The sequence below is a fragment of the Struthio camelus genome, chromosome 2, assembly GCF_040807025.1.
Source record: "Struthio camelus isolate bStrCam1 chromosome 2, bStrCam1.hap1, whole genome shotgun sequence".
Classification (NCBI taxonomy): domain Eukaryota; kingdom Metazoa; phylum Chordata; class Aves; order Struthioniformes; family Struthionidae; genus Struthio; species Struthio camelus.
Window position 1 is genome coordinate 21,323,753 of NC_090943.1, and position 12,534 is coordinate 21,336,286.

General features: G+C 35.9%; 1 protein-coding gene across 1 annotated transcript in view; it reads left to right on the forward strand.

The window, feature by feature from the left end:
* The window catches only part of PIP4K2A (phosphatidylinositol-5-phosphate 4-kinase type 2 alpha), a 116,881-nt gene that overhangs the window by 54,653 nt on the left and 49,694 nt on the right, over positions 1-12,534 (forward strand). Inside the window, exons 2-3 of the mRNA XM_068934572.1 lie at positions 10,100-10,197; positions 11,297-11,393. Coding sequence (XP_068790673.1) covers positions 10,100-10,197; positions 11,297-11,393 — 195 coding nt within the window. The remainder of the gene's footprint in view (positions 1-10,099; positions 10,198-11,296; positions 11,394-12,534) is intronic.

A 12,534-nucleotide genomic window follows, 5' to 3' on the forward strand; every position in this document is an offset into this window, starting at 1 on the left:
AAGCAGACTATGAGTGATGAGACTTCAACATCAGTGAGTCCTACACTGCTCCTCTGTGCACCCTCTCTCTCCAAAAATCATTTGACTACTTCTTAATTACTCTGAAAACAGACTTTTGTTCTAGAGGGTCAGAAAGGCTTTCTCAAGTTATGAAATACCATACAGTGCTTTAACTAGTTGGTCTGCAGCAAAATGCATATCGTAGTTATTATATCTAGGCACTTAATATCCAGTAAGTAATGATAATAAATGCTTGAAATTTTGTATATAACATTACTGCCAAAATAAATGCTTGGCTTATTTTTCCTCAAACTAATGGAAACAGGAATTCTATATGGAAAAAGGGTTTCCAGGGCAGAAGCAAAAGCCAGTTCATTGCGTTCAAGTAAACACAACAGGATATCATTCCTTCCCAGATTTTAAGCAGCTGGCACATAAAATCATGGCTCTGTAGCAAGGATTTTTAATATATCTATTGGAAAGAGAGTGTAATGCATGTTTATAAGCTATATTTGAGAGAGCAAATAAAGATTCCTACCCTGACAATCATAGAAAAGATGAAATGGAAAGTGCTTAAACAACAATTCATTAAACTTAAAGTCTGTTCTGAAGTTGCCACCTGACTCAAGCCCATTTTGGTTTCCTTGGACCTTAACATTCCCAGTGGCCGGTATGGTTGCCTGCTATCTTGACTAGGAACAACTGCTTTTGGCTGGACACAAATTTTATAAACGGAGCCCATGCAATTAGTAAAAAAATTTTAGTAAATTCATTTAGTAAAAAATTTTCTCATTGACATCCTGATAAAATCTGGAAGAATGGTAATGCTCTCCGGGTGGCTACAGATTTGTTAATCTGACCTTAACCGTAGGCAAGACGCTACAATAAATTTCGAAGTAAAAAAGTGGATGGTTGGTAAATACAGAGCAATGCACTGCAACAAATGACATAAAGATGCATCAGGAAGATAAACCAAGGGATTTCTCTGAAGAGAGAAAATGCAAAACATCTCATCCATTTGGACTTCTAGTACAAAATTTTGTATAGTGCTGCACAGAAAGTTGTTACTTCTACAGCATGTTATAGGTTGAGAGCTAACACAAAGTTGTAGTTGTGGGCTCTTGTTATCAAGAGCAACCACTGCTTTACAGAGCAGTTAAATCCTTGTAGTATGACCTTCATATGTTCACGTCTAGTGTTGCTCATGTTAAGTTGATTCACTTCATAAATTAAGTTTATAGAAAGCAAGATTAGGAAAATAGTGTTGCTCTTTTTCTGGAAAATTTGCCTCGTTGCTTCAGCCTTCACGTGACCAACAATCAGAAATGACCAGAAGGGATTAGGTTTTAATGTCATCTTTCACAAGTCACAATTCTCTCAGTAATAACATATTTGTGAGGGTGGAATCTGTGAGAGCACATTAAACTGTCTGGAGTCCTAAGATTTGTGTTACCAAAGACTATTCACAAGTCAGTTTTAATTCCACCTAAAAAAAAAATAATTAAAAAAGGTGCAATACATTAGCTCCCTTGCTGTTGAAATACTATGACACTGTAAAAATAACCAAAATGTTTGGATTTTCTACATTCTTTATTGTTTCTCCACAATAATGAATCCTAGCTAATGGTTTAGATTACTGCTTTGTGGCATTCATTCTGCAGTCATACGAATGTGTCATTTGTAAGCAGGATGCTCTTAAAGCCTTTCTCTGTCTTAAGCAGCTGAGTTGCATGTATTATATGTGAAATGGTTCCGTAGTTTCTTTTCCCATTATACTTTGGCTTTCTTTGTTGAATAGATTTTTTTTGATTGAATTTCATTTTACAATTACAGCTTTCAGGTAAGACTATAGCATCTGAATACTTGTTCAGCTCTTTACTGGAATTTTGTATTTGATTGCCTGGATTTATTTTCCTACTGAGAAAAGTTATACTTGACAAATATGTTCTTAAAAGCTGTTAGGAGAGATAAGTATTATTTAATAGGCTCCTTTAAGCCTGTTTTTTTCAAATACGAGTAACATGATTCATGGAATATAACACTTTTGAGTCCTTTGGTGTAATTTTACTTCATTTTGTTCCTTCCTGTTGAATTCTTCTTCCAGAATTCACAACAGATCGTTTAGGAAATCAGCAGAACATTGTCTGTTTTGAGAGTTAAGTGTATTATTTTATATATAGAATTCAACTTGGTTTTGTTAAATGGTCCTGCTCCCATTGTGTGAGACTCTACAATACGATACATTATAAACCAGCCTTTTCCTGTATCACAGATAAATAGTTGATGCCTCTTCATATCTCCATCTTTTTGGGTCTTCTCTTATGAAGATTTTAGGACAAAGTCAAGTAAACAGAAGTTTTTTCCTTGCCAGATAAGAATTTTGGTCTTTAATCAGAAAGCTGCTGGCCAGATGGCTATCAGTCCTTCTGACAAGTACCTGTATTTTGAAACAGTATTGCAAACAATAGCTAAAGATACCATTTGCTATGAAAGAATGCAATATCGACTTTTCGGCACATAAAATTGAAGCTTAAAAAGACGGGTTCAGATATTTCTGCTCAAACAATAAAGCATTCTTTTATCAATTTTGTGGCATGTTCACTAGCTAATTGCTAAGTTGTCTGAGCTGCATGCCTTGTCTTGTTTTCTTTTTAACCATTACATTAGGAAACAATGTTGAACTCATCTGTATCGTGTGCATCGCTGCTCGTCCAAATCAGAAGAACTTTGACTGCTTTACAGTTTCCTTTTGGATTCAGACTGCATTTTTTTTAATAAGCCATTGCTACTCAAACTGTTTTGCATGTCAAAAATCTCCATTGCAAATAAACCGTCTTTCTTTAATTCTATTTTCCATTTCATTAATATACACTAGTATCTTTATACACGCTTGCATGTCTCTTGGCTTTTTAGGATTATGGGGAATTATCATGACAGTCATTGTATCTGAGCTGATTAATTTATATTTGGACCCTTATTTGGCACATTGTCAGATGTTAATTTTTGCACTCATTGAAACATGTGAGCAGATTCACAGAAAGTTTAACCAAATCTGTAGAAATGTGGCTTTACACTTGTCTGACAGTATACAGCAGATGTTCTGGATTTTCTAGGTTATGGAAGTGTCCAAGAGACTTAAAAGAGTTTAAAATCTTGCATCAAAACATTTATAAAGGGAATGTAACTTTGAAGCTTTTGTCGTAGATGTTCTTTAAACACTGTCACTCCAAACGATCTGAACACGAGTGATAACCAAGTTATAAAACCCGTTGCTTGGATTTAGGGCCTTTATATTCCAAATTTAAAGATAAACACCAAGAAATGAATGCTCTGCAAAGCCTTTTTTCCTCTATTTTGGGACTTTCTCTGGTATGCCACAATATCCTGTTTGGGACTTTCTCGGGTATGTCACAGTATCCTGCTTTCCAAATGGATGCACACTCTACATTAGGCTCTCCCTCCCTGAATATATTTCATTGTACTGTTGAAAACTGCAACTAAAAAGTCTCCTGAAGGCATCTTTTTTTTTTTTTCACTGTGACGCTAATAGGTCTTTGGGTTTTGTTTTTTGTTTTTTAAGTCTTGCTACTTTTCTGATCAAAAGGAAATAACCTTGAACTGATGTGTTTATTTCTCAGAATTTCTAAAACTATAATGTATATTTGATAATTTTGCAAAAGATTTCAGGTGTTTTATGGTGAGCACATTGGGAAACGTATGCCTTTCTGCATTAACGTGGTTTGAAAAATATTTGGCTCAGTTGGGCCTACTTTTCTAGCGTTAGGTTATTCAATTTCATTGAAAGCTGACAATCTAGTGATAGGTATCAGCTGAGCTGTAAAAATATGAAGCGGCTCTAGTGATTCCTGGTGGATGTTCTTCAGACATGTGAAACCTCAAAGCATATTATTCTGGCAGCTAGGTGGTCTTTTATATTGGCTTGTTTTTTCTTTCTCTTCATATACCTTAAATGAAAGCGATCCTAAAGATTCAGAGAATATTAAATACTTTACCATATGTTTTCTTCTTAGTCAAATAATTGCTTTGAGTTCAAGACTTGTTTCTGAATAACTAACTAGGAATTACTTATGTAGCAGAAGTCTCCTGTGGCATTTAAACTCCTAGCACATTTTGAAGTTAATAACAAATGTCTGGGTAGATATCTTTTGCCTTGTCCTTTTAGGAAAAAAATTGAGATGAATTTTTATATGATTGAAACTATGAAAACCTCATTTAAAACGAATTAACGAGTATGTTGCTGAGCTGATTTATTTCTCTACAGCATAACTTAGCTTAACCTTTTATTTCTCTTGAAAGAATAGCATTGAGTGTAATTTAGACTGTCAAATGACATTTGTCAAATGATGATTTTGCCCTCTAACAGACAAACATCTTCAACAAAAGTTGATTAGCTGCTGACCTCTTCCACCGTTTTCAGACCCTTCAAGGTAGATTTCAGAGTTGTAAAATAATCACTTTGCTTTCAGTTTATACTTCAGTACAAAGCATTTACTGTCCCAGTAGCGATAGTGCGCCTGTTCCACATCTGGCCCCTCGAAGCCTGCCTAGCGGTGCCTGTCACCGCAGCCCCCATTGTCTTCCAGCCTAAACTGCAGCTCCTTGCGGAACAGGGACCGTGTTAGAAGTGACTTTTTACAGGATAATAGAATGAATAACATCAAGAAACTTTATTTTCTAAATGATTATGCTCTGGTAGTGAGGAAAACCCTCTGCTTCATAAATCCTGCATGGTTTTCGGTTATGAGGAAGGTGCCAGAAGAATAAAGCATAATAGTTTCCTACGTTTGAAATGTTATACCCCTGCGAGGTTTCCTCTTTTCCATTCCAATTCTTCAGCTCCGTAGGCATGTTTTGTAAGAGTAACCCATTAGAAGCCAGTAAGCTTGCTTTTATAAGCATTAACTTACAAGCAAATGAATGAACTATGCCTTTGAAGAAACATATGTCTGGACTGATACAGTGAAACGGTGGCCTTGTATCTTAACAAAAAGTGCAGTCTAATATTTCTGTCTTCAGACGTCTATACAAGTTTCTATGCTGAAGAAGAAAATAAAATGCAGAAAGTAAATGACAAACATAGAAATCTCAGTGAGATCTACTGTTGATGTTAAAAGTTCAGTTCTATTTTTAGACATCAATAACTTCTTTCTTCCGAACTCTCTCCCACCCCTTCTTCTTCCAAACTCTGTGTTTAAAAAATACATAAATTATTGAAAAATGCATCCGACTTTTAGACTAACAAAACAGTTGTAGCTTGTTGGTCTCGGTAGGTCAGACTGCTGAGAAATGGCTTTTCATTGAGAAACAGAGTTGAGAGATAAATGGATTTGAAAAGAAAGTAGCACTTCCTCAGCCTCAGCCACATACATCATCAGAAGGAACAGCAACTTTGCTATATTTGAAACTGCCCAGAGCCATAACTGTGCTTTAAGATGTTTTATCAAGCTGTTGAGCATGAAAACACCTGAATTCTACATGACTTCAGTGCGAGGCCGGTTGGCTGATATGTTAAATTAGAAGGAAGAGGTGTCTATGCTGTATATTAAGGCTGAGTTACTAAATACAAGATACCACATATAAAATGAAGACTCTAAATAGAGATTTTCAGAAGCAACCATTAGGTATTGCTAAGTAGTCTGCATGGGATTTGTGATATGCTTGGGATGAAAATTTAGGCATTGGTGTGCCTGGCTTCTTCCATTTTTTATGTTTTTGTTAATAATATCTATCTGCTGTAATGTGTTACGCAGGTTTCTTGCCGCAGCATCATACTGATAGGCATCAGGCTGTATCTGCTGGAGAACAGGATCATTGTTCTGTCTCCTCCAGCTAACCATGCAATATATGCTGTAAATTGCCTTTATTATATGCTGCTTAAATATCTCATTGTCTGCTTTGCATACAAGCAATTTATTGCTGCTTATGTTCTGACAGAATGAAAACTAATGTTTAATTATGCATTGCCTTAGTAAAGTGGTGTTTAGGGTGAATGTATCTGAATTAAATAAGGGCCATTAATAATGCCCAACAATTTATGATATATTCATTGCTTGATTTCAAATGATATAAATTAGAGAAGCTTATTTGGAATGTCACCAATATAAGATGGCTTTGTGGGAACACCTCTCTGTGTGCTAATTTCAGAATCATTACCAGCTGAGTCTTACTATTTATTCAATGTCCACTAGGCTTTTATTGTTCCCTTATTTGCAGTTTAATTACAACCTCTGTTTTCCTGACAGTGTGAATTCAGTCCTAAACCTGCAGGAGTAAAATGAATTGCAATCAGTAGATTTTTGCCTGAAAGCCTCCTGAGCAGGTCTGAGCAGCTCTGTGCAGGCAGAATTTTTTGTACCGTGTACTTAAAGGGGCAATGTCCATCTAAAGGTTTAAAAATTGTCTCTCTCAAAAGTTTTTAAGTCGTGGGGGATGTCTCTGTCACAGACATAACCACCTAGTTGTATAGTAGTATCATGGAAGATGTTTGAACAGATCAGCTCAAGGGAGGTTTCTAGGTTACTCTTTACTATCTTATGTATGCGTATTTGCAAATGTTAATAATAGACATGAGGTATTTATGTATGTGGCTACTATGCAGCTCAAATCTTAGTTATTCATCTTTTTAAACAGTCCATTCTCCAAGGCTTTTACTTGGAGAATTCCTCAAAGATCTAGCAAGCATTGTCCGTTACAAATTAATGAGAGAAGCTGCAGCACAATTTTGTATTGGCAAAAAAATTACAGTGCTGTTAAAGGATGTAGGTCGCAGGACTGAAAAGACTGTTTCTATTTCCGTATGAGGCACATGCATTTATTGTAGCGATGCTATAGATGTGGTTTGTCTTAGAAGTGATTGTAATTAAAGGAATGTTTCGTGCCAGATTCTCAGCAACAGGTCAATCTTCTGACCAGTACTTTGTTTGTGCATCTTGGACTTTCATGGGAAATTGTTTCTTGCTTATAGTTTTGTTGTATTCAGAAGAACTAATTAGAGGAAAATTGATATTTCTGATTTCTTCTGGAATTATTACAATTGTAACACAGTTTTGTTGTAATTGGGAATGCTGAACTTTTACCCTCACAATCGCATTTCATTTGCTATTGTTAAGGGAGCTAGTTGTGTTTAACTGGTAACTGAAGAGATGCACAAAATACTTGCTGCTGGTGTCACATGCATTTTATGTAAATTTTGTGACACATGACCTTGAAACATAGAGAAGCAAAAATTTGGTCTGAGATGAGTTAGAAGGCTCAGGATGTTTTCTGTGCATTTTCACGTGACTGTTTATTTACATAGTGATGCCAAAGTGAAGAATCAATCCCTTTGACCTTTTCCTTTTTTCTTAGCTTTTCAAGGCTTGCAAGATTTTTTTTTATTATCACCCCCCCCTACCCCCACCCCATGTGGTTCTAGTTTCCACCACGATGTAATGACATGGGTATTCCTTCCTGTGTTGTGTAGGCTTACAAACCTGGCCTGCTCAAATCTATCGTAAAAGTGTTTATTGCACAAAGAACCAGACCCTACACTTGAGAGGTTTAAATTAATTGACGGCCTGTGCTGCTGGGAGATGCCATTACCCAGCTGATATGCTATACCAAAGGTCACTTCTACTATATGTCTATCATCTGTTTTTTAGGGGGTATTTCTGTTTTGTTTTTTTTTTTTCCTTCTCCTGCTAGAGCAGAATTGCCTAAAACATTAGAGGAATTACTTTCATATACTTCAGATTTGGATGAATTTCCTAGAAAAGATTTGAGTTCAGTAAAAACTTCTGTCAGACTCCATTTTTTGCCTGGTGGTGGGGTGTGCATGATGTGTTGAGTGTTGGGGGGTGTTACCTTCACATCTTGTAGAGAACCTCCTGGGAGAAGTATTTTAGAATTCTTGTTTAGAATAAAACATGCTCTAAAGTATGTAAATATAAGTACATTTGGGTATGTGATTCGGTTGTGTAGATGACATTTGTAAGACTTACAAGTACAGTTGAAACTGTGTCATCACAGCACAAATTTAATAATCAGCATAATTAACAGTATTCAACTGAACAGGTTCTTGGGATCACTTTCGGCTAGAATGGAAATGCATGTAGGTCTTTGTTATCCCTTTTTTAAGTATGGAATTTGTTGATCTGGCAATCTTAAAAGAGTAAATAATTCTGTATAAGCACATCTAAAGGTTCATATCTCTGATCCCTGGTGTCATATATCTACTTCTCCCTAGTGTTTTTGTACAAGTTAGACTGGTTCTGCAGACCCATGAAATTGTCCTGTGGTTGCAGGGTGAGATTGATGTACAGTGATATCAACTGTAGCAACAAGTATATATGTTAGATCTAGTGATGTTCAGTCAATGTTTTGTTATTTTATGTCATAGTTAATGAGGTGTCAGCATGATTTATTAGGCTTGTACAGCTGTGTCTTCACAAATTTACTGAAGTTCCTTCTTTCTCTGCCTTTGGAAAGAGGAAGGAGCATTCTCCCTAGAACTTCAAGGAGAAGAGCACGTTGTTGAGCTGTTGTATTTAACTTCTGTGCTCTGTTAAATAACTGCAGCACCTCCATCTAGAGCTTTTAAGGGCTTTCCAAAGAAGCCCTTCAACAGATTTTTATCGTTTTTATTGTGGGCTGCAGGGATCTGAATAACAGAAACAAGACATGGTTAGAGGAGCTTTATGGAGGCTTAAAAATACTGAAAAGTGGTGAGGCTGTCTGACCTACCTGCTTGCAGGTTTCTTTGCTCTGTTTAAAAGTGAAAAAGCTCCTCATTGTTTTTGTATTTTTTTAACTTCAGTTCTGCAGAAGATCATGCAGTAAAAGCTGCTACTGGCTATTAGCAAGAGCGTTTTTTCCTCCCGTGTTTATAACCCGTGGCTGTTGCAGTGAAGGCTTCTCAAAAAGCCTCTCTTAAGCAGTATAGCATTTACAGGGAACTAACAACTTCCTAGTTGGAAAGTGTTGGATCAGCACAACCTCTTGCTAAGAGCGGCACAGGGTCTTCCCTATTTGGTTATAATCACCTCTATTGTGCATTTGTATTCGTCTAGCAAGAATCTGCATTTTCCTAAAGCAAAATGTGCTCTGCATGAGCAGAAAGATTTGATCATGTAAATCAAGATGCATGACCAGGGTCTAGAACAATGCAAGAACATAGGTAAAACATATTCAGTGGGTATTTGGCGACTCTTGTGATGGATATCTTGTTAGTGATTTGTTGCAAGCTAACAATGCTGGCTCTTATGTTTATCAGGTTGTAGCTAAAATTTACTAAAATAATAGTAGATTAATACATGCAATAATAAAAACATGCCTACAAACTGTGTAACTGTGAACTTGTCTACGTTTTATCGTAAAGACATGGCCATAAGTGGATGCTTCTGAAAATAAGTGAATGCTTTACTGTATTTGTAAAATCCCAATCTTGAGAAGACTGACAATATTTGTTTCAAAGCTAGAAGGAATAAATGGCATGCATAAACATCAGAAATTAAAGAAAACCTTAGAATTTATTTCTCCACTCATTCCTACGGAAAAAGTAAACTAATTAAACCTGAACAACCAGAAAAAGACGTTGATGTTGTAACTTATGAAAACTCAGCTGAGGTCTACACTTACTTAAGAAACAAGTCTCTGCTTATTAAGTCTACAATGTGTGCGTTCGCATGTTTAAGACTAGTTGGTAAACTGTGAAGGTTAACAGTCGCTGGAAATACAGAATTTGAATTATCTAGAGAAAATGTAGCTCAACTGACTAAACAGGAACATAGTTTCAAGAGTAAAGACTGTTTTGCTGGCATCCTCACTGACCTTTCATAAATAGTACTTTCCAGGAGTGCTCTGAAACACGTTCTCCCTGAAACTAGTATATGTATAGAGTGCTATTTCTTCTCTTCCAAAGTGTTGATCTTGTGAATGCATTTAATTTGGAAAGAGCAATCTGCTTTTCCATTCTTTCTCTTATCTTAATTCCAGAACATATAAAAGGGAAATAGTAGGCAAAGTCACTTCTTCACAATTCAGTCACGTGCAGCATCTTTGCAAAGACATCAGCAGCTAAAATATATTCTGTTTTCTCTAGATCAATGAACTGAGCCATGTTCAAATCCCTGTTATGTTGATGCCAGATGATTTCAAAGCATACTCAAAGATAAAGGTGGACAATCACCTTTTCAACAAGTAAGTACAAGTAACAATTCTTTGTAGAAGTGGATAGTGGATGTTATTTTTCAGTTGATGGGACTGAAGTTTTGATGATTAATTTAATCCTGTGTTAAACATAACCATCTGTGCTGCTCTAAAAAGCAACAGGAGGGGCTGCTGGGTAGTATTCTTTTTCCATATGGTATATTATTGCCTTATGAATATCTTTTATATTAAAAGTGATCCACTCTGTGATTATTTGTGGCTGAAAGACATACTTATTTGGGTGTTTTTTTAAAACATAAATTCACATTGAAAAATTTTTAATATTTTAAATGAAATATTTGAGTAAGAATGAGAATTTAAATCATATATCAAAGCTGAATAATGTGCCACTTGTTATAATCCATAGTACGAAATCGTATCAATCATAGATAAGCTCAAAAAGTATTAGGATGATTTAGTGTAATAGCCACATCTCTTAAAAATAAAGGTGCACCGCAAACAGTACCTGCAGATATGCAAAACTATTAATACTGCTTTGTGTATAAATGAAATTCAGGTTAAGAGTATACTTGTAAAAAGAAAGAATTCTGTTACTTTATATCTTATATTCTATGAGAAAGTTCAAAATTACTTTTCTGAAGTATAATGTCTGACATTAACAATAGGATATGAAACTATTCCTGTACTCAATGAGCCCAGTTTTCTTGAAACTTTGATACTGTCAGTACGTTCTGCTGTCACACATGGTGCAATTCTTGTATAATCCAATCTAGTTTTTCACCTTTGGAAGACTTTTAGGGCAAAGGGAAACTATTCTTTTCTGCTTTTGAGTCCAGGTGCAAAAGCTATCAAAATGCAGTTTGTATTTATTTCATCCAGTTCTGATATAGCTTGTTAGAGACAAATAAATGTATGTGTATATAAGTTTATAAAACATGGTAAAGAGAAAGAAAAGAACACGCTGAGCCTAAATCTGATTCAAAAAAAGAAAAAAAAAAAGGCATTAGAAGAGAAATTGTAAATCTCCTTATTCTCTGCTTTGTATAAACAAAATTGGGACAGAATACTCCAAAGTTACTTAATTGCATATGCAGGTGAAGGAAGTTGATTTGGTGTTATATTCTTTCAGAGAAAACATGCCAAGTCATTTCAAATTTAAGGAATATTGTCCAATGGTTTTCCGTAATCTAAGGGAGAGGTTTGGAATTGATGATCAAGATTTTCAGGTAAGTTTGCTTTCAAAATACCTAAACCAGTGATGTAAACATTTTTTAAAGGTTAGTAATGCTGTAGTTGTGAATGAACAAGTCAACATGCTGAAACAAAGTGCTTTTATTTATGTATTAGTTGGAGTAAACTAAGAGAGAAAGAAGATGCACTTTCTAGTCCTTACCTCACTAGCAGCCAGAACACTTCTGTTTTACTTGTTTGCCTGTCCAAGCTGTCTTTTGCTTTTTACCTTTTTACTACCCTTAGTAAAGTCCTCCTTATTTCCCACTAGAGCACCTCCCAGTCAGTCATAAGCCATGCTCTTAAAGCTGCGGCATGGTGCCTCTTGCAATAGGAGAAAAAATGATGTCTGGACAATACTGGCAAGAGATGCTGTATTCAGCTGAGTCACTTAAAAAGCACTTGCTTTACTGATGTGCCCATGTGAGATGTAGTTTCAGAAAAGACCACAGCCTTCTGTTTTCTTCCTACTTTTTTTCATATAGAAGAAAAGTGTGATGTATGGCCAGCCGGCTTCATACTGCTACATTACATCTCTTTTCCCATTGTTAAAGGGATCTGGAAACAAATAACTTGCATAGAGGAGATGCAGCAAAACAGGAAATTGCTCTCGAGTTGGCAGTATTGTTTCTTGCAGTCAGAAAAGACAATTGTTGAACTGTGCTTCAGTCCTATTTGCTCATACTCACTGCCATTTCTTTGTCATTAATTATTCCTAATATACATCATTTCAATTATAGCAATAATTCCTTCTTGTAGTCACACTGCTAGACATTTTGTCCTGTCTTACCTAACACTCACTGTAAACCCAGTGCCCACTTCTGTCATGTTCTTTTGCTCTTCTAAACTATTTTGATGTGGGCTGAGATTGTATCCTGTGACTAAGAAGTATTAGAAGGTATTCACTATAAGGTTTCAAGTAGCTTAACAGACGGTACAAAATGCGTTTGTCATAACATTTCCATTCTTACTACTTAGAACGGACTGAATGCTGGAGCCTAAATCTAATTCTTTCAACTATCCTCTTCATCAGCTTTTCCCTGTTCAGTATCAAGCGGTGCGTTACGAATGCACAGAGTGGTCAAAACGTGCTTGCAGGAGTGCAGGTGAAGATTAGGTTATGAAATCTCAATGTAT